The sequence below is a fragment of the Lichenostomus cassidix genome, chromosome Z, assembly GCF_008360975.1.
Source record: "Lichenostomus cassidix isolate B80296 chromosome Z, HeHo_3.0, whole genome shotgun sequence".
Taxonomy (NCBI): Eukaryota; Metazoa; Chordata; class Aves; order Passeriformes; family Meliphagidae; genus Lichenostomus; species Lichenostomus cassidix.
The window spans coordinates 6,741,489-6,763,755 of record NC_139511.1 but is presented as its reverse complement, the minus strand read 5'-3'; the positions used below and the strand labels follow the sequence as shown (position 1 = coordinate 6,763,755).

General features: G+C 45.4%; 1 protein-coding gene and 1 long non-coding RNA gene across 2 annotated transcripts in view; one reads left to right on the top strand and one right to left on the bottom strand.

The window, feature by feature from the left end:
* The window catches only part of LOC146424317 (uncharacterized), a 426,563-nt gene that overhangs the window by 34,785 nt on the left and 369,511 nt on the right, over positions 1-22,267 (bottom strand). The gene's annotated exons all lie outside the window — the stretch shown is intronic.
* Positions 5,954-19,082, top strand: LOC146424329 (GPI-N-acetylgalactosamine transferase PGAP4-like). Its single transcript, XM_085042967.1, has 2 exons — positions 5,954-6,499; positions 15,551-19,082. Exon 2 carries the CDS (start codon positions 15,687-15,689, stop codon positions 16,872-16,874), a length of 1,188 nt encoding a protein of 395 aa, XP_084899093.1. The 5' UTR covers positions 5,954-6,499; positions 15,551-15,686; the 3' UTR covers positions 16,875-19,082.

Sequence of the window (22,267 nt, the reverse complement as noted above, 5' to 3'; positions counted from 1 at the left end):
GTTTATTTTATGGAAATAATGAGTTCTGAACATGCCTTACCTACTGCTCCTTCCCATGTGATGAGTCAGAAGGATGCTCCCCTACCATACTTTTCCAAATACAAGCTTTGCACTTGATCTACCTACACAGTTAAAGCAGCAGCTTTTGCTCAGCTCAGCAAGTCAGGAATATGATGTTTTGTAATAAAGCCAAAGGCTGTTTGCCCACACCACACACACTGGAAGTGCAGAGGAGCCTGACCTGGAGGCACAGAGAGGTGCTGGAAGCAGCTCAGTTAAAAGATGACCACAGATTAGAAAAGGGCTTTCTCACTCTATTGACACCCAGACCATCCTGGCAGGCAGTCTAAAAAGGAAAGAATGAAAAATTCCAATCAGTGAGAAGCCCAGGCTGAGAAGTCTCAGCAGAGATTATTAGCAATTGCCTTGCTGCCTCACTGCCCGGCTGCCATAATGATCAGCAGAAAATAAAAAGCCCAGGAAATGGAGCACAGGCGGTACTGATTTTTTTTTTTTAGTTGGTGTTTTTTTGTTGTATTTTTTTGTTTGGTTGGGTTTTTTTTTGGCACCACATCACCTTAATTTGCTGTCTGTGCGCAGAGGATTCCTGTGTGCTAATGGTCCTGTGCTGTGAAGAGTTTCCTGAAAATGAACTTATTGCCACTATCCTTACGTAGTTAATTGAAGTAGATGCACTTGAGTTTTACAGAGTTGTTGTTCAGAAATTACTTTGTATCCTAGTAATTAGGATACATGCAGCTTACTGGTGCATTAAAAGATCAGAAAAAGAAAATTATTTTTGTCTGAAAATATTAATTACTCATCAGCAGTGCAAATTACAGAATTTACAAAATAAGTTCTAGAGAAATCACTTGCATCTTTATGCTAGCCAATGTAGCTCTTATTATAGCAGGTTTTCCTTCTAGATCATGGGCTAGTCACAGACTTCTATGTCTTTTTTTCAACTAAGGCATGTGTGCCTACTTGGCCTCCCAGGACTTGTCTAAACTTGGATATTAAAAAAAAAACCTGAATGAATTAAAAATATGAACTAAGAGTGAACTATTTCAGTTTCTCCGTTACATTCACTGTTATGTGGAATGAAAAAGGGTTAATAAAACACCATTCAGCTAAATGGTATTCAAGCTTCTTAAATTGTAAATAGTGCTGCCCCTTATCAATCTGAAGCAGTTGTAAAATAATCATATTTTGATACAAGTTTCCTGAGACTCTTTGTGTTAAAAACGTGTATGAGTGGTAATCACTTTCCAGCTAGACAGGCCATTTCTTTCTTGCCAGCATCTGACCTTTAGTTCCAGAAGTGCTCACCTAAAACTTGCAATGAGAGAGAGCAGAGAAATTACTAACACTCTGTGCTTCTGACACAGATGCAGAATTTGTTAGTGAAAGTGTCCTGTGACCATACAAAATAACTTTACACCATTCTGCAAGGGAAAGTAAAAGTTTTCCAACAGTCTCTGGGGGATAATTCCTCCTGACTCTCTGTTTGGAAATCTTCTGGTTTGCCTCTTCACATAATTCTCTTTTTTTAGCATCAGAATCTCTTTTTAGCAAAAAGTACACTATTCCATTCCAAGGCCATTCTTGTATGTTGCAAGACAGAGCAAGTAACTGAGAGCCAATGTATTTTAACAGATATTTTGAAGAGCCGCTAGACTTTATGTATTAATTTAAATGTTTGTCCCTTTCTTAGAAATAATGTGTGGTCTGCAAGAGTCAGAATGTTGGAGCAAGACAGGAAGGAAGTTGTATCACCAGAACATATGCCACTAAACTAACCAAGATACATCCTTTCACTGAGTGTCACCAGGCTTGCATTGTTTCTGCAGTTCCATCATCATTTAACACATTGCTCTGTTGGCTCACTGGTGTTCTTTTAGCTGTGAACAGCCTTTCCTAATGGTTTGATCAGAGAAGCTAAAGAAGCATAGAAACGGGGGTGTGTGTGTGGGTGTGGGTGGGTGGGTGTATGTGGGTGTGTGTGAGTGTGTGTGTGCACCCAGTACTCTCTAAAGTGAACTGGACTAAAGTGAGAGTGTTTTTGTCATCTTCAGATGGGGTTCAGCTTGGGTAGAAGAGATTTCAGGAACAGTATTTAATAATTCATCTGCAAGATGAATTAGTTACTGGTATGAGCCTGAAAAATTAGCCATAGGTATAAGCCTGAAAAGTCTGGGATGTGGTTGTATATAGAATACTCTGGAGAAGGAAGACTTGGAAAATACACAAAGAGTGGTTAGTCCTGAAGAGAATCAAAACCAAATGCACAGACCAGGATGAAAATGAGATTAAACTATTTCAGCCTTTTCAGAGAATATTCATGTACGCTAGACAGCCAAGCCAGCATGAATCTATCCCTGTTGGAGTTGTGTTTGCTCTGACTATTGCTGTCTAAAGTTAAACACAATAGCCCTGACATAGAAGCTCATTATGTCTCCAATAAACAGCAAAGGACTTTGAGCACTTTGTCCCCATTGATCACTATAGAGTCTAAAAGGAAAAAAGAGAAAGCTGCTATGACTGTATGGTTATCATCAATATTGTGTTTCTATTCAAAATAGCCATCAGAAATGTCTGCTGCTCTTTGAAAAGGCAGAATGTAAGCAGGAAATATTAATTGGGTTTTTTTCCCTATAAATAATTAGCAGGGGAAGAAAATTATTTTAAAATTAGCCTTCGAAGTGAACAGCAGATGCCTACATGGAGAACATATCCATTGTGCAGCTGATGGTACCCAGGAATACCCAGGCAATTGTGATCATCTGGTATCTGTATGTAGAGGAATAGCACTCTCACTACAGAACTTCCCAGTGTTTTTGGAAGATGCACAGCCTTTACAGGTTATGTACATACTGGCACAACACGTTATGCTAAACATATTATTCATTCCTCCTGCTAGAATGTAGTTGCTTTGGATTTTTTCCTAAGGAGACAAGGTTTACAAAACTTTTTTTTTCTACTTCTCTTTTTCTTTTCTGTCTTTGCACAGCTTCCTCCTTGTCCCTAATTAATGACGAAAACACTTCTCAAATGTCATTGCAACTGTCTGAAGGAGGTAAGCCCCAAACATGTTTGCTGCTGTGTACTTCAGGCAGTGCCTTGCAGAGCAGAGAGCTGAGTGTGTCCATCCTGCTGAGCAGATCCTCCAGCACACCCTGAACAGGAAGCTGTTTGTTTGATTTGTTGGCTGAATAATCAGCTTGAAATCAAGCTTGAAATCAACTGGAGTGTGCACACTCTCCTGCCCTTGCCTTCTGGTGAAAACATGAGGAAAGCCAAGGAATCAGGAGAAGACAAGGAACATGAGACAGGAGTAAGGATATTTTGACAGTGATGCACAGCACACAAATAAGACAACTCCATAAGAAACTAGCCTTCTCAGTTCAGCTCCCCCAAGGCCATGAATTTCTGCCCTGCCTGCACATTGTGCAAGTATCTAAACATCACCTGCCTGGCTTGTTGTTCCTCTAAGACTCATGTTTATGAAAAGCAGGAGCTGTATCTGATCTCAAAGCAAAAGAAAATATTATTCCCATTCCCTTGCACAAATGCTCAGTGCCATCAGAGCTGTTACAGTGGATGGCAGAGGGGAAAGGTTCCATTTGGCAGTGGAAAATACTGGGATCTGAATGGCAGGGCTAAACCTCCACTACTTGGATAAATTCTCACCCCAAGATTTTTTTCTGATTCTAGTTTTTAAGTCTTGTCCTGTTATTGTACAGGCTAAATAATTTCATAAGTAACTATTTCTTCTGAGCATTTCAGGTTGCAGTTAGGTTAGTGCAGGAGCAGTTGTGTCCCCAAATGTTTATTTCTGCTTTCCAGACTCCTCCCAGCTGTGCTGACATTGTCATTTGGTGTGCAGAGCTGAAGGGATAAAGTGACCCAGCTGAGACACAACCCACTGAAACAAAAAGTTTATTTTCCAGCTACATCAGTGTCCCTTAAGTTCACACACAGCAAGAGACAGCGCCATGGTAAGAATGAATGAGCAGTCAGGAATGATAGGCTTCCACTGTCCTTCCGTACCAAAATCACTTGAGACTCTTCTCCCTCACTCTTTTGGGTCTAACAGAAGCAGTTTTAAAGAAATAATTGTTTAAGGGTGAAAGTCAAGTGTTCCCTGAAAAGCATGCAAGTGAGCAAAGAAGGAGCTGGGAAGACTGCGTAGAAAGCACACAAAATTACCTAAATGCTAACTCCCAAAGAAGAGACCTTCTAGCCCTTTTTTTTCCCTGTGTAATTTATTACCCCAAATTGTTCTGCAGGCTGAAACGTCTTCAAAAATATAATCCTGGTTGCCATGTGATTCAAGTGTTCAAGTGTTTAAGTGTTTCTGCTGATTTTGCTCAATATTAACTCTCCTACATGCAAAGTGATACAGAACTGGAAAAAAAAGGTTTTTTTGTCCCTCACAAATTCTTATCTTCTCACAAGTTCTTGTTCTGGAGAGAACATAGCAATGGACCACCTAGGGATGTATAATCTTTTTCCCACCTGAGTGCTGTCACATACTCTTTTTTCTCTGTCCAGGGTCTGTTGTTTCCAATGCATCAACTTTTGAAGGCTTGAGAGCATTTAAGTAGGGTAGGGTATAAATCACTGGCTTTAAAAACAGAAAAAGAGGCAGAAGTGGTCAGCAAAGAAGGATTTTGGAAAGCAAATCACCTGAGAAACTATGATGTATTATTTTGAGAGAGTAACATTCATCTCAGTAAACTGGTGGACCTTCCAGCACGCCTAACCTTTTCCTGGGAAGTCACTACAGGAACACAGCTGTGGTGCCTGACTCTGTTGTTTCTTTTGAGCCTTTCTGATCCTCTGGCTTTTCCCCCTTCTTCCATGTTGTCTCTGCAGTGAGAAGCCCTAGGTATGGGACAGCTTTTGCCAGTAGGAAGAATAAGGATCACATGCATGCAAAGCTGATTTCCTTCCTTCGTTATGTTTATTAGGGGGAACAATAGAAATTACTATAAAATTAAAAACATACATCATGCTAGAAGTTTCTGATTACTGGACTGGGCACTAGTGAAATTCTAGCTGTGCTCCACAAAACATGGTGTTTTACTGAAACAGCCTAAGGGATTTTTTTCTTGGTCTTTCTTTTTTTTTCCTTTCCTCCCAGATTTTTCTTAGCTGTGAGAGAGGTCAGAGCCTGAAAATAGTTTAGTCCAAATACATGCCCTTGCATTTTCTTACAATGACAGACAGTAAACCTCCCCTGAAGCATCTTTCAGGTAACCAGTTAATTAGGTATTAAGGGCGTGTGTGTGTGTGTAGAAGAACAGGGAAGTGGAACACAGGGAAAAACAGTGCAGAGGGAGTCCTGGGTCAGTTTGATAAAATGTTTGAATCCTGAAGAGCCTGATACAAATTTTTGTGTAGCTGATGAGCCTCCCCATTTCAGCCAATACACCTGGGAAGACTTTGCTGCAGACTGAGACAGTGAAAGCTTTTTGTTTCCACCTATCTCGGGTGACATACACGTAAAGAGCCTGCTGGTGACTCTGACACTTTCCGTTCAAGCTTGTGGATCCTCGGTGATCCTCCCTGGAGTGAGGCGAGAGGTCCAGAGCATCCAGCAGGTCCCGGTGGGGGAGGACAGTGCCCCAGAGGGGCGGGAGTTGGCGGGGACACCCGGCAGAGGTGACAAATGGCAGTGATGACACCAGGAAGAGATGACACCGGGCAGAAGTGACACCCGGTAGAAGTGACACCCACTAGAGGTGACACCTTTCAGAGGTGACACGCAGCATAGGTGACACCCGACAGAAGTGACACCCAGCAGAAGTGACACCCACTAGAGGTGACATGCAGAAGAGGTGACACCCGACAGAAGTGAGACATGGCAGAGGCGACACCTGGCAGAAGTGATACCCACTAGAGGTGACACCCAGCAGAAGTGACACCTGGCAGAAGTGACACGTGGCATAGGTGACACCGAGAAGAGGTGACACCCAGAAGAAATGACACCCACTAGAGGTGACACCCGGCACAGGTGACACCCAGTGAGAAGTGACACCGGCTAGTGGTGACACCGGGCAGAAGTGTCACCCTGGCTGGGGACGGGCTGAGGGAGCTGCGCTGCCCCTGCTGCTGTCCCGCAGCTCCCGATGGAGCGTTCGAGGACCGCAGAGCAGGAATGAGGAGCTCGGGCTGCGCAGCCGCCTCCGCCCCGGGCGTCCTCCTGGGGCTCGGGATTTCCTCCTGACCCTGCCTGCAGGGACAGCTCCCCTCCCCGTGTGCGGTGACCGCCTCCGGCCATCTCCCGTTCCCCTCCTTCCTTGAGCATCCCTGTGCTGGCGGAGTCACATGTTTGGTCTTTGATGCCTTTAATCCCACCCTCGGTGGCCGAGAGGGAGGAGAGAAATTCGCGGAAGAGAAGTGAGCCACACGCCGAGAGCAGAATCCCGGCGGGAGCGGAGCTGCCTGCGGGAGGGCGGCGGGAGCGACCGTGCGGGGCTGCCCGGCGGATCGGGTAAACTCCCGCTCGGATCGGGTAAATTCCCACTCGGATTGGGCTGTCCCGGGGGGCGCTTCCCCTTCCCTTGCAGGGGATAAGGGAGCGGCGCGCCGAGGATGGGGGAGCAGGGAAAGGGGACCACGAAGTTGCGGCTGACGAGCAGCCACAACTGCTCCTCAGGGCTGGGCTTGGTTGCTGTGGCTGCGGCACCCGAGCCAGCAGGGAGTGGAAACCCTCCAGGGATCAGGAGATGTTTTGTGCTTGCTCCGGGGATGTGTCCGTACATGGTGATGAGCAGGAGAGCAGGTGGCCAGAGCCTGGCCGGGCCTCAAGAAACGGCCATTCCTTTAGCGAAGGTGAGTGGAACACTTAAGGGAACGGGGAAAGCCAGCCAGCTTCTGCCCTGTGCTTGGTGCCACCCAAAGGAGTCCTTCCCGAGGTAGAGGCGCGGCCAAAATTTCTCTGAAGTCCGGGCAAGGAGCTGGGGACTGGGCGCACTGAAATGCCATCTGTGTCTGCTGTCCTGCAAGGAGGGCAGAGAGTGGAGGTGGATCAGCTTTTCTTACCTAACGCCCTCTCCTCTGTGACCATCACCACTGAGGTAACTACTGTTAATCCCAGTGCTTTAAGGGTCACCTTGTGCTACCTGGCAGCTCTCCCGAAGGGAACGAGGAGCACCTGAGGAACCCAATGGCCGAAGTCACTGACATTTAGAATCAAAGGCTGTGGAGGAAATCTGCAGTTGTGCTGTGATGCAGCAAAACACGAAACTATGCTCATGTACACTACAGGTTCCTGCGCTGACTCCTCTCCTGCAGTCACTGAGAAAATCATTTATGTACAACCACAAAGGCACATCAGGTTCAGAAGGCTTTTGCCAGCACAAAAGCCAGGAGAAACACCCTCCTGCACACGTGAAATCTGCTGCTTTCTTTTCAGTCCAACAAGGGCAATACCAGTTATACCGCAGATTATTTTTCAGCTCCTGCATTTACCTCATTTTCTCCCTTTGGGGCTCAAGCAGATCACCAGTATGCCCCAGAACCAGGGCATTCCATTTACCACGCCTTCCTATGCAGGATAAATACTCTGTTCATACATTGCAGGGGGAGGGGAGGAAGAAGGTGTATTCCTCAGGCACAAGTGCTGAATACAGAGACATCAGTAGTTTAACAATAGTAGAGAGTGTCTCTTCAAAGAGGAATGCTTTTTGTCAATATGACTAAACATTTTTCTTTCAAACAGAGGTTTGAATCACAATACTCTGGTCGTTGCCTTGTACAATCTTGCATTTTGATTGTTACATAGACCTGACCCAATTGGAAATTTACAGCCTTGTCATCAGAGGCTTTTGTTCACAAATACTCTATTTCCTTATTCCTGTGCTTTATTCTTTACCGTCACAAAGGAACAGTAAAGCTGCAACATCTGCAGTGTTAGCAGCCATCACCACGTTTCCTTTCCTGTCCCCCTCCCCCCACAGATCCCTCCCATATCATTGTGGGGATAATAAAAAAGTTTTATTAACAATTAGATGATGATCAAATGATATTTAATCAATTATTCAATGATAAATAAAATGCAAATAGTGATTAAAGATTAATTAAATTATAATTTAATAGTGATTTAACAATAATTAATAATTAAGCTGTAATGAAATGGTAATTGAACCATGTTGTAGCTGATGATTTCAACAATGATTTAAACCATTATTAGACTCTGCTACTTGCTACATTTCCAAACCTAAACCTAGAGCTGTATATATAAATGCCATGAACATACACTATACATTTAGGCTTAATGCAAAATGTGTTACCTCATTATAGACATCAGGTGCTCTGTAAGGGGGTGTCTCAGCCTCCAGGAGTGTCCTTGGCAATGTCCCTGCTCATGGGGAGATCTCCACCAGGCCCCACAGCAGAGCTCTGTGGGCTCACAGGGACCACAGGAATCTATAGCCTACAGTGACTGAGTTGCAGCCAACATCTCTCTGGTGGCAGTGCAGGAGTGCAGCTGTAGCAGCTCCGCTTTTGTGTAGTCCTGGCTCATGGCCTAGACCCCTGAATTCCTGGGAAGACAGGCCTGGCAGTCACAGAACAGGCCAGCTTGGCAGAGACCACAGTGGGTCATCTGCTTCCACCTCCCAGCTCCAGCAACATCATTCCAGGCCCATTGCACAGGGTTGTGCTGAGGTTCTGGAATATCTCCAGTGAGGGAGACTCCACAGCCTCTCTGGGCAATCTGTTCAGTGCTTGGTCACTGCACAGGGAAGAATGTGAACACACATCTCATGTTCAGATGGAACTTCCCAGGCATCAGTTCCTGCCTGTTCCTCTTGTCCCAGTGCTGGGTCCCCTGGAGCCTGGTCCATGCTCTGACCTCTCCCTGCAGACACTGGCAGATGGGGATCAGCTCCCCTCTCAGCCACCTCCTCTCGAGGCTGAGCTGCCCCAGCTCCCTCAGCCTTTCCTCACAGGAGAGATGCTCCAATCCCTTCATCATCTTCTGGAGCACAGGTAGCTTTTTGTCCAACCTTTCCAGTGCAAGGGAAGGGGGTTTGAAATCAGGCAAAGCAACCAATGGTCACAGGACTGGTGCCACGGCCGTGGCATAGGCTGGACCACAGGATGTGCTTGGAGCAACCTGGTCTGTTGGGACTGCTGGGGTCCTTCTGACACTGAGAGGGAATTTTGGTGACAGGCTTGCCAAGTTGGTCAGGGCCTTAATTTAAAGTTGCTGTGGGAGGGAACCTCAACCCATCCCAAACTTTTCAGTTTAAAGCCAGGGCTAGTGAGAGATACCCACAACCTGGAGAGGGATCACAGGTCCAGGAGAGCACCTGAATGGCAGCAGGAAAGAATTCCAGCCACTCCAGCCACTACTGTGCCTTCATCAGAGTCCAACTCATCTGCCTGTGTGCAAAGGCATGGGGAATGAACATGGGGAGTTGGAGACACAGGCAAGCTGCAGGACTGCCAGCTTCTGGGCATCATGGCAATGTGCTGGGGTGGCTTCTGGGACTGGAGTGGTGGAATGGAAGGATACAGACTCTCTAGCAAGGGCAGCTGAGGGAGATGAGGAGGGGTCACCCTCTATGCCAGTGACCAGCTGGAGTGAATGGAGCTCTGCCTGTGGATGAATGAGGAGCTCTCCAAGAGATGATGGATCAGGATTAAGGGAGGACAGGGACATGTGACTTTATTGTGGGGATCTGCTACAGGCCACCACACCAGGAGGTCCAAGTGGATGAGTCCCTCTGTAGACAGAGAGGAGCAACCTCATGATCACAAGCCCTGGTTCTCTTGGGGCACCTCAACCACCTGTCTCACCTACCAAAATCACAGACAGCTCCTCACAAAATTCACTGCCTTTAGTCCTGTGTTTAGCTATTTGCAGAGCTCTCTTCTCCAGGCTGCTCTCCACTCCCATTTCATCTGATCTACCTGACTGCTTGGTAGCAACAGAAGGAATGTTGCTTTCCCACAGGATTGCCCTGCAGAGAGGCAGCCAGGTGAAAGCCAGCAGGTGCTGAGAATGGGCTCTGTTCAGGTTTATGTGGCAGAAGAAAATTCATATACCTCAGAAACAAGGCAGAAGTTGGGGAAATAAGTGTAATTGATATATGTTGAGTTCACAGCCTCTTTCACTGGTGGCATAGCCTTTATCATCTTAGTTCAAATGAAATGGGGAAAGTATCTTTCAGCTGCAGCATCTGTGTCCCTCCTTTCTTAGTTCAGTAGCTTTCAAACTACGGATCATGGGTTTCTAGGGATTTATGAAAAACTTGTAAAAGTTAACTACAGCCCAATTAAAATAGCAAGCCAGATTGTCACTAAATTTACATTAAAGTTTTAATTCTGCCGTTCTGGTGTTACCGAACTGTATTTGTGCATTTTTACTGTTCCAATAGTGCCTGAATTCCATCCCCTTGGACAGAAAAAGTCTGTACATTCACTTGCAGGCCCTGAGGAATGGCAGATCAAAACACACAGCAGTACCTTTAACTTCTGTTGCGTGATAGAAACTCCCATAACTTTTGCAAAGAGCCAAGTCCTCTGCCTCTCTCTAGCCGCTGCTCTTACACTTCAAGCTGTCATTAACCTGTTAACTGTGACAGTCTTACACCTTTAGTACACAGACCATAAAAAAAAAAAGATGTAAGGAAGCTGAGAGATTAAGTGGAGCAGCTCTGATCTTTGCCTGGCTTATCTGACATTCATAATCTACAAACGACATAAGGACAATTGCTTTCAGTAGTGCTTGAGGAGGTGAGAGACATATTTGATACCTGCCAGTAAAATAAAATTAAAGAACAACTACTGGTCTCTTACCATTAAAGTTCCTCTGAATGTTTTCAGCAGCACAAATCTTGCTGGAATGATTTGTATTTTCTAGGGAATCCAACTCCCAGTTTGGCATCGAAGTGCAATGGTCAGGTCTGCAGATTTTTGGCTTCTACTGGACACTGCTGTTGTCAAGGCAGGCCTGACACATTGCAGAAATATAATCTGGCACCTGACCTACTAAAAGCTGTCAGAAAACAAGAGGAATCACAGATGAGAAAAGCTGGCCATCTGGCCCAGTAATAGGGATCAGCTCATGGCAGAGACCTCAGGTTTCGGAATTTGAGGATATTTGTACATTCAGCTGTCAGCATGGATATATGTGACTGCAGGAGGTCTCTATGGCTCCTCAGGAAGCCTCCATCAGCTTCTTCAGATTCAAGCAGGATGTTTGTCATAGCATGACAAAGGCCTTGTCACTGCCAGAGAGGGTTCATCAGCAGAGGAGCTGGTCCTGAGCTAGCAGCTCGTCTGCATGGTGTTGGGCTGGGGCATAGCAAAGCTTTTCACACAAAGGTTCCAGCTTGGGCTGCTGCTACAGGATCAAGACACAAGTGAAAGGTACAACTCCTGTGAGCACTGTTACTCCCACCACTGCTATGGCCCAGCTGGGGACTGAGACAGCCAGACTTTCCATGACATTTCCATGACATTTTCCAAGAGCCTGCCTTTGTTTCCTGGAGGTGACTCTATGGCTCTAACCACATGACTTCATCCAGCTGTTTTTATGTTAAGAAAGGAATGGATTTTCCCCTTGACACTCAGAAGAAGCATAGATAGGCAAAAAGGAGTAATTTAATATTGTAATTGTAAAGGAATAGTTGTGTCCTTGTCTCAGAGCAGGAAGTAAAAGGCAGATGCTCTCTCTTACATCAGCTATCCATGAACCTAAAATTTTGCAGCTTTGAAACATGTAGGAAACTTTGTTCCAGGAACACCTGCTTTCAAGAATATCTCTGTGGAGAGGAGTTTGGAGCCGACAGAAAATCAGCTTTCTCTTTTGAAGCACAAACACACAGAACACACTACAGAGTACTCTGCACCCCAAAAAGTACATTACTAATATTTCTACTGTTCCTCAGTATGCAAAGAGGTGACTTTTTCCTGAACAGTGTAATTCAGCCTAGTTATTAGGGGACTAATGATGATATGATACAGATTTGGAATTACGCATTTCTGGAAGGAATCTTCATCATGAGGATCTAAGAAAAGGGAAAAAAGCCAAATCTACAGCTTTATATCACCACAGCTTCTAGTTGTGTTAAAGAAATGGTTCAGTTCTACACAGAGCATGTATAAATCTGGCCTCCATTGCAAGCATTTGTATGGTTGCAAAGTAGTTGCTATTCAGGTTTAATAAAGTGGGGCCTTTTAAGGCACTCTAAAATCCAATTCTGATTCTTGCTCTTCTCCTCAAACTTCACCTTTTTTTTCTGTCTGAAATGCCACTTAAAGAAGAAAAAACAAGATGTTTTTCCTGCTAGAAAGGGAAAAAAATGAAAATGACAGTACAAACTGCTTTTGAAAAATGTAGTGTCTTCCCTGAAGTCAGAACCATCCTAATCACTAGAAAACAGCCCAAGCAGAAACTCTGGATTCAAATCCTGCAGATAAGAGCAAGCTTCACCTCTGTAGAAGTAAGAAATTTTTAATCTGTATTTTGAATTCTCAGGTTCCCAGTATTACAGAGAAAAGATGAGAAGGAAGTCAGTCTTCTCTCTCTTCTAAACCCTTCAGCTTGTTTTTCACATTAATTGCAGTATTTGACCTACATTAATATATTCCTGACCTGCTTTAATACACTCCTGACCTGCTTTAATACACTCCTCACCATTTTTAGCCTCTGTGGTTATTTCACTGCCCAGTGAAAACAACCTTTTCTGTGCAAATACAGTGACAAAGAGTGTGGCTGTCAATGTGAGTGTGACCAGCTCAGGCAGCAGAGGAAGATGTGAAGAGAAGCAGAAGTGTCTGTGTGTGATTGCTGCTTCCTTGAGGCTCCCTGAGTTGCAGACCCAGAATAAGAGCTCTGAGACCTTGAATTCTGTTACTGGTGAAGGGAATTCGGGGTTAAATGTGTCGACCTACGACACAGTGACCTGCATGGGTGGCTTCCAGTCCTGTGTGCTTTTCCAGGGGAAGCTGGAGCCAGGAGACTCCTGCAGAGAGAGCGGTGCTCACCTGCACCACCTCACCGACCCTGCCCCGAGCCGGCAGCTGGGACACCAGCAGGTGGAGTCCCCGCACCACCTTCCCAGCTCTGTCGGGCAGCGGACTCGGTGAGTGCACTGCAGGGAGCTGGGACATGACCCTTGAACGACACGGGCTGCAGAAGAGCAAGAGGGCATGTGAGACCTTGTTTGATTCATCTCATGAGGCTGGAGACCCCCAGCTCCGCCGGCTGCCAGGGAGGACAGCACACCATTTTTCCCTCTTCAGCAGAAGATGCTGTGAGGGAAAGAGACCTCCTCCTTGAGTGAGCATTATCATCACAGATCATAGGATGGTTTGGGTTGGAAGGGACCTTAAAGACCGGCTAGTTCCACCCTCCCTGCCAGGTGCCACTCACTACACCAGGTTGCTCCAAGAATTATTAATGAAGACATGCTCAAAGAATTATTATTAGTGCTTCAGTGTATATCCCAAGAGCTCACTGCCAGGACGGAGGTTTTGTAGCTCAGAGCTTCAGCATAGCTGGCAGATGGAAAGTAAACATCTTTACTCCCTGAGAGCTAAACTATCTTCTATCTTTCCTTCATCTCTTTTTCCCACTGTGGTCCTCACTTTCAAGTTTGGAGGCTGGCTCAGAGACAGTGCCCACAATGATGCTTGTGTCAAGACAAGTGTGAGCTATAGAATATGATTCTGCATTTGTGTGTTCCCTTAATGCTTGTGACAGGTTAGCTGGAAATCCCAGGATTTCAGATGAATAAATGCATTTAAATTCCAGATCATTGCATCTGATGGATTTCAGGTCTTCACATCCTGAATCCTCAGGACTTGAATCTAGCAGCTGAAGTGCAACTTCAAAAGTGACCTTTAAGGCCTTTACAAGGTCCACTGATGCAATTCTATGCAGCATTTGTGAAACAGGATTGTGTAACCAGAAAGAAAAAGAAAGTTCTATGGGAAGAAGCTGCAGATTCTCATACATCAGTATGTAAATCTGTTCTTATTTAATTACTCTAAATCTTGCCTTGAGCCCTAAGAGAGCACAACACTGATGCCACAGTCTATCTCAGGATGGTTTGAGATCTCACAGCATAAAGTTCCTGTTCTCTAACAACTATTTGGAATAACTCTTGTATATTCTCCATTAATTTGTTAAAAGGCCTTTCAGAGAAGGTCGTTACATTCCCATATGGCAATAGGAAAAGGCTCTTTTAATGGTAAACCCAGCAAATCTGTGACTACAATAATGAAGGCACTTCAGAAGTACCCTCAGAACCAGACCCTGCTCCATGTCCTCCCAGTCTTTTCTTGTACAAGATCCATCTTTCTGAGACAGAGGAGAAAAGCCATGATTTTTTCCATCCATCTAACTTTGCTTAGGCTGCTTCAGATGACAGTGCAGAGAAGAACAAAGAGTTACATTTGGGTCTGGAAGCGCCGTTTGATGATCAGAACTTGCTGAAAGCAGAAGGTTAAAAACTGGAGAAACTCTTCAGTTTCTCACATTCAGTCACCCCAGTGAGGGGAACATGAGTAATGCAGTTCTTAGGGAGAGGGAATAAGAAATCAAAGGGAGAATGAAAGAGCAGATTAAAAGTGAGACTACTGACATAAAAGAATTAATCTGAACAGCCTAATTGCCCTGATTTTGTGTAAGCTTCTGTCAGCCAGGCTGTGAGGTGTTCAGGGCAGCCAGAGAAGCAGATATGGCAAAATCCAACTTTTGTGAAGGTGGATATTTGCTTAAAGTGAATGTGTATACATTAAAAAAAAAACAAACCCAAACCATATTTATATGAATATTTCAATTTAAAATTAAAGGCATATACTTTAAAATTGCATACTTTTAAATAAGAAATATTAGTCAATGGCTCAATTACAACATGTTAATCTTGCTGTGCCCATGTATTTCACTCATGAGGAAGAGACAACTGAGAGAGACAGGCACTCACATCACCTTTAGCATACACACGCCCTCAGTGGTGTCCTTGTTATCTGGCTTCACACTCCAGGGAGGAGAGTGAAAAAACACACATTTGGAAGTGTGTGAGCAGCAGGAGGAAAGCATGTGCGATTCCAAAGAGGTAAAATTTTGCCTCTCAAATATGTGGTAGACTAAGATACAAGAGATCTGGCTTTGCTTCTTGGCTGTGATCTAAACATTACTATGTCACTGTCACCAGACAGTAGTACCTAAGTTCTGAGCCTTTTACAGAAAGGGATTTATTTCCACACACCCTGCATCCACCTTGCCTGCTGTTACGTGTTTGGAGCACAGTAACAAACACAGTAATAGTAACAAACAGTAACAAACAAACTGAGTTTCCAACGCAGTTATATCAGAGCTCCTGTGCATTAAAAAGGCCGAAGGGGTCTTTTGCTGGAAACTAAGTTAGGCTCATCTGTCCTCAACTGCCCAGGACTATTCTGTGATGCCTCCATCACAAGGGATTCCACAGGAGCCATGTATTTTGACTTAATCAGTGAGTAGCCCCCTGCTTTCAATTTTCAGTTCACATTTCAGTAACCATCCTTTTTTCTTCCTTTTTAGCTTTGGACAACTTGTGCAGGTTTGGCAGCAATGGGCCCAGTGGTACCCTGCAGTCCAGGGAGAAGGACACATCCACAGTGAAGGACATGAACAGGGGGCATGAACAGCGCAGGAGTGCCCTCCTCCTGCAGCAGTCATGTTGCACCAAGCCTGGCAGCTCCGTGGGAAGTGGTGCCGTTGGTACAGCCCTTTCATCCATCTCCTCACCCTGACTGTGGTGACTTTTGGTGTGCTGGCACCTTTGATCTGCCACAGGCTCCTCTACTCTTACTTCTACTTGCGGCACTGGCACCTGAACGCCATGAGCCAGGAGTTCCTGAAGCAGAACCAGCAGGAGGGCCAGGCTGCCCTCCGTTACTTTGAGAAGCTGCAGATGCCAAACGGCTCTGAGGCCTCTGGCAGTGACGCCTTCCAGCCCCTGCTGCTGGTCACCATTATCACTGTGCAGAGGCGGAATGATTTCCACTACGTCTTGCAAGTGGCCTCCCGCTTCCACCGCCTCCTCCAGGAATGTGGTGCTCGCTGCCGGAGCCACCGCGTGCTCCTCTGTAATGTGGAGTCAGACCCCAGCAGCCATCAGGATGTCAGGCTGCTGAGCAGCTTCTTTCCTACGGTCAGCCGTGACAGAACTGCAGAGAACCCTGACCCCAGCCTGAACCAGTTCGAGAAGGAGAAGCAGGACTACGTCTTCTGCCTCGAGCAGTCGCTGTTGGCGTACAACCCGGAGTACATCCTCCTCGTGGAAGACGACGCCGTGCCAGAGGAGGAGATATTTTCCGTTTTGCAGCACCTCCTCTCGGCCCGGCTCTCCAAGCCCTACCTCAGTGACGCTCTGTACTTCAAGCTGTACCACCCCGAGAGGCTGCAGCGCTACTTCAACCCCGAGCCCATGCGGATCCTGGAGTGGCTGGGCCTGGGGCTGTTCCTGGGGCCGCTGCTGAGCTGCGCGTACTGCCGGGCCGCGGGGCGGGGAGGCCCCAGCTGGGGCCTGGTGGCGTTCTTCGCGCTGTACAGCATGGCGCTGGCCGAGCTGGTGGGGCGGCACTACGGGCTGGAGCTGCGCCGACTGCACCCCGCGCTCTACAACGTGGTGCCGGCCAGCGAGTGCTGCACGCCCGCCATGCTCTTCCCCGCCGCCTCTGCCCGCCGCGCCGCGGCCTACCTGCGGGGCCTGCGCTGCCGCCAGGGCTTCGCCAAGGACACAGCGCTCTACTCGCTGCTGCGCGCCCAGGGCGAGAGTGCCTTCGTGGTGGAGCCCAACCTGGTGCGGCATGTGGGAATGTTCTCCAGCCTCCGGCTGAACAGCAACCCCCAGCTGCTGTGAGCTGCTCGTGCCTTGCCACCAGAAATAGCCCAGGGAACCTGGCGGTGGGCAGAAGGGCAGCATGCAAACTCAGAGTCTGTGCTACTTGCACTGGGCATCCTGTGCCTCCACGTGGACAAAGAATAACTCTCCTAAAAATACAAGTTTTCTTTAAAAATCAGCTTACGTACATACAGACCCTATTTAATATAAACTTGGAACTGATCACCATGCACCACCTGAGAGGGGAGTGGAGGATTCCCCCTGAAAGTGTGGATTGCCCACTCTCCTTAGCTCTTCCCAAAGAAAAGCTCTCACACCAACATGCACAGCTTTCCTGCCTAGTCCCCTGTACACTGAAGGCAACAAAACTCACCTTAGGTAGCAGAAATTTTGGACAAAGTGAATGTTTCAAATTCAAGCTAATAAGGAGGGGAAAGCCTTATTTCCCCATCCTTACCAAGGTCTTATCTCTGTCCTGTCTTTATTCCAAAGCTGTGGTTGTAAGCAGACCCTTCAAAAGCAGAAGTGGGTTGCAGGAACTTTTCTACAATTTTTTGCCTAGATACATCAAATTTATAAAGCCTCTAGTTACTGTCTCCCTATCTGCACCTCCACTATTCCCATTTCTTTTGCTTGGAGCAGAGGCTCTTAGAAACAAAACCTCTGCTGCTTCATTACAGGTCACCTCTGAGGGCAGGAGTAGGAAAACAGAATCACAGCCACTGGTGTTGCACAGATGTGTCACAAATGCACATTTTCCTTTATACATGACACACATACACAATGATTGCTGTGTTGGTTGGGATCATCACTCGTTGTAGTGGATCCATTAAAAGAGGTTTTATCAGTCACTGATTGAACTTAGGCATTCAACATGAATTTACCTTGGCTTTCCCTCAGCACAGAGGCAAAGGAAAGATTAGATCAGGTGCTGCTGTTGTGCAGGATCCTTGCTCATTTTGGAGCTGTATTCAGAGCTTAGCTGGAGTGGTTAATTCACTGCTTCTGGTAGAAAGCAAAACACCTGTGGGAAACAAAGGTATTCCCCTGTCTGTGGGAACAGACAGCTGTTCACAAGAATGAGCAACAACAGCACAGCACATCAAGGGGACATTCTGATAGTGACCTATTGTGACCATGTGTCCTGGTTGTTCGGCATCTGGGATATGTACTTTGTACCAGGGCTGTGGGCACAGTTAAATATAAAACCATACAGATGACAAGAGATGTCGTACGGAATGAAAACAGGCAAAAAATTAGTATACCTGATGAAAAGCCCACCTTGGCTTTAGTGGGCTTTGAATCAAATTTGAAGTCATTCAAATTCAAATTCTTATATGTGGAATTTGGCTGAACTATTTTTAAAACCATATTTCTTGCTTTGGAATAAACCAAGTCAAGTACAATATTTTTTGTTGAGTTTAGTTAGTGGGAGTTGTTTGGCTTTTTATTTTTGGTAATTGAAGGGCTCTGCTTTGAATTTTCTTCCCCCAGGTCTCTCCCAGGTGGTTTATGCCTTAAGCCCTCAACAAGTCTGATTATAGGTGAGAAATACATAAAATTCCTGAGAGATGAAACCAAAGAAAATGTCAATCTTCCCTCTGTCAGTACAGTGGGTATCAGTTACACAGCACAAAGGCACAGTGCAGCTTAGCTGAGAAACAGCATCACAGCAGTGCTTTGCTCTCCAGTGATCAGCTGGATACTTTTGGAACAGCTTTGGAAATCAGAGTGAACAAAAACTGCTTGTGGATTCCATGCCATTCCAAAGGCAAGGCCTTTAGTTCCCCTGGCAGAGGACACCGGAAAAATGGCACAAGCAAAACAACATTTTGTTCCCAGCTACTGAGAGCCCTGGAGATACCAGGGCAGTCACAGTGGCAGGTGGGCAAATCTCTCCTGTGGCTTCACTGCAGTGCGGTTTGGGTGTCAGGAATTGAGTGTCACTGTGTATTTATTCCACCAAGTGCCTGCACATACAACTGGTTTCTGCATTTTCACCTGTGAATGTTTCAGTGCAATGGGCTTGTTCTTCACCCTTTTATATCTTTGTACTGTACAATTCCAGTGCCCTGCTCTTTCAATTCATACTCATTCTTGTGAAGAAAATCTCACAGCAATAAATGGGACAGGGAATGGAAAAAGGAGGAGGGAAAAGAAAGGAAGAAACTTAGAAAAGATGCAAACTAACTATATCCAGTTAATAAATGTTTTGATGTGGGAAATGATTTATCCATTTGTCTCAAATTTATTTTCCTGTTTGTCCAGTAGTACTTTGTCATCCCAAAAGTCCAGGGGAGGTCAATAATTTCACTGAGCCTTGCAGCTGACAAGGACATGAATCTGAGGCATCCCTTCTAAACTAGAAGACAATTTTTGTGGCATAAGAGATGAGAGAATTTGACTGTGAGACCAAACAATGTGCAGAGGGCTTAGGGCTTGAACTTGCCAGTGTAGGACTTTCAGATAAACCAGCTGAGAACAAACTCCTTTGTGCAAGAAGCAGGTTAATACATTCTTGATGTCCTTCTGGGACAATTTTTTTAAGTGCACAACTCACCTTCACAGCAGAGGTGCTGCTTTACTGAGCCTGCAGGAGCTGTTCTGAGTTACTCAGGTACTTGCACAGTGCCCACCCTGCCAATGGGGCTCCTGCTGCTGCTGCTGCTGCCTCTGACCTTCCACGAGCAGATTGAGTCTTGTTTCTTTTTTCTGTGCTGCATGTTTTACAAGAAATTACAAGTCAGAGAGATGCACATCACCCTCAGAACAGAGAATGGGAGGCTACTGTGATTTCTTAATTCCTATTGGATTTTATTCTGCAGTTCAGGCTAAGAATGCAGTTTCAAACACCCAAAAGCCTTTTCCCTCTCCTTTCTCCTAGGGGAGTGGAGCTGAGTTGCCATGTCTTACCCTACAGAAGTTCAAAGTATGGAATATGGAATTAGCTCCTTCAAATATGGCCTTAAGAGCTTGGTTTCTTTCACTTTAAAACAAACTTAATAACTCTTTTGAAACATTAATATGGATTTTCTTTGGTGTTAGTTTGTTCCCAGTAGTTTGGAGACTATTTTTCAATACAGCAGCTGCTGCTTGTACAAGAGGAGTCTTTCCTGATGGGCCAGCATTAGGACCCAAGGCTTTATTGTTCAAGACAGTTCAGGGGGAGTTATTAATTTAACAAAAATTATATTTGTTTCCAAGGCATGTTCAACATAAGCATGACTCTGGCAGAACACAAGGCATAAACTGACAGGTGTCTACTAGATTAGAAGCCCAAGAGGATTTTCTAACTCCGGCAGGTTAGAAGCGAGAAGGGACTGCATTGGAAGAGAGAAGTGAAAATAAGTCTTCCTTCTTGTGGTGAGGAGCTGTGAATCACCAGATTGGGTATTTCAGCAGCAATTTGTCTGGCCATGGGCTGAATTACTTTTTTTTTTTTTTTTTAATGAAGTTATTTACAAGCACACTTCCTACAAAATAAACAACCTTTACATAAAACCTCTGTTAATAGTCTCTCCTTTATGCGTGCCAGTGTTTGTTTTCCTGAATGGCAGATCCATTTTTCCTTACCATACTTGACAAAGAAAGATACTTCCATGTTCATGCATATCCATAGATGAAATAACTTTGATCCATCTCCACTCAAAGCAGGTCTTATTAAACCAGGTTTTTCAGGCCCTTCTCCAGTCAAGAATTGACGCATTTTAACAGGGACCTGAGGAAAATCAAGCTCTGAGTGATGGAACTTAACCTTGGCTTGCTTTTGTGCTGAGAGGGTATAGGTTTTGCAAAATGAAAAAGGTAATTTTCTGTGGGAGACATTTGTAGCTACAAAGGCATAGGCACTTTCTGTCCCAAAGTCAGTATTTCCACACCAGCTTTACAGACATTGTATCCAAATTCAGCAGATGGGAGGGCCCAACATGTGGTTCTGAATAATCTTCAGTAAAACACACATCTGACAAAAATGCATAGAGAATTAGGTACTCCGTGATCTGTGCTTCTTCACTGCATGTGTCTCCCTGCTGGAGTAACTTCATTTCCACAGATTATCTGTCCTGACAGCTTTGGGAGAATCCACCGCACCAGCCAGTTTATCCAAGCACCTCTAAACTAAGGGTGAGCAACACGAGTGTCCCTTTCCATGACTTTGTTCTTCATGGCAAACTAGGACTGTCACACTCCCAGCTGTAGAAGGGTAATGATTTTTAAATGTTGATGAAAAGTTACATTTTATTGCTCTGTTTGTAAGCCTCTGGGCAGCTGTGCCTACTATGTCTCAGAATTTCTGCCTTGGTGTCCAGTGTTCCTGCAGCAGTGCAGAAACCACATCTACGATGGTCTTTCCAGCAAGTTGGTTCACTTCAGACATCCATTGTGGTTTGTTTTCTGCAAACTTAATGCAAATACTAACATGCAGCACCTAATTGTGCTTTTCTGGGGGACTGTGTGCTGCTTAGATAAACAGGTAATAAACAGTTAAATGTCTCCTTTTATAAAAGCTAGTGGTTTGCCTTCTTGCTTTTTTAAAAACAAAATGTCAACAGAAAGGCACAGAGGCCAATGTCCTTACAGCATTTACCTTCATGTCCTGTTACAGCTGTTTCTCACAGCTCAGGAAAGTTGCCACCAGCAGCTCAATTAAAAGTTGTATCCTTGTTTGCTATCCCCACTATTGAAATTATTGCAAAGGTTTGTGTTTTGATAACAGTAGTGTTGTGTGCTGTTTTTCATTCCAAGTCATGGTGTTTGTTGCAGCCCAGGTTTAGGTCGCGCAGAATGCAGAGCAAAGCAAAGCCTCTCTTGTGCAATCCCCTTGGTGGGCCTGAGTCTGTTCTGCCCTACACCCCCAGCCCCCCTGATGTACGTGTCTGCAGACACTGCTGTGGAGCCAAAAATACAGGGGGATTTCTTCCAGTTGGGTTAAACATCCCGGCTCTTCAAACTGGGGGTAAGGGCTGTAGATGACTGGCAAAAACAAACCACTTAATAAACAATACCTCTGATTAGATAGGGATGAACAAGCTGGACTTTGAGATGGTTAAGCAAGACTGCAGAGTACAGAAAACAGGAAACATCCAGCACGGTGTGGAGAGGTGGGTGGGAGGCAGACTCCACTCTGCTTGAGCCTGCTCAGATTAGACTTTAACCCCATCACGCAGGCAGCAGCCTCTTGGGGCAACAGAGCCAGGTGTTTTTCATGTGGATGCATATTATTCTTGGACATCCTTCCAACTCCCAGTGTTTTTTTCCATTCCACTTCAATCCATTTTACAGGTCTGACCACATCCAAAAATAGTATTTCATTTACTCAAGTGCAGAGGCAAGCTGTAAATTTTTAATTTTTCTCTTGGTGACCATGTCATCTCTGAAGTTGCTTCATCCATTTCTTTCCTTTTCATCATTCT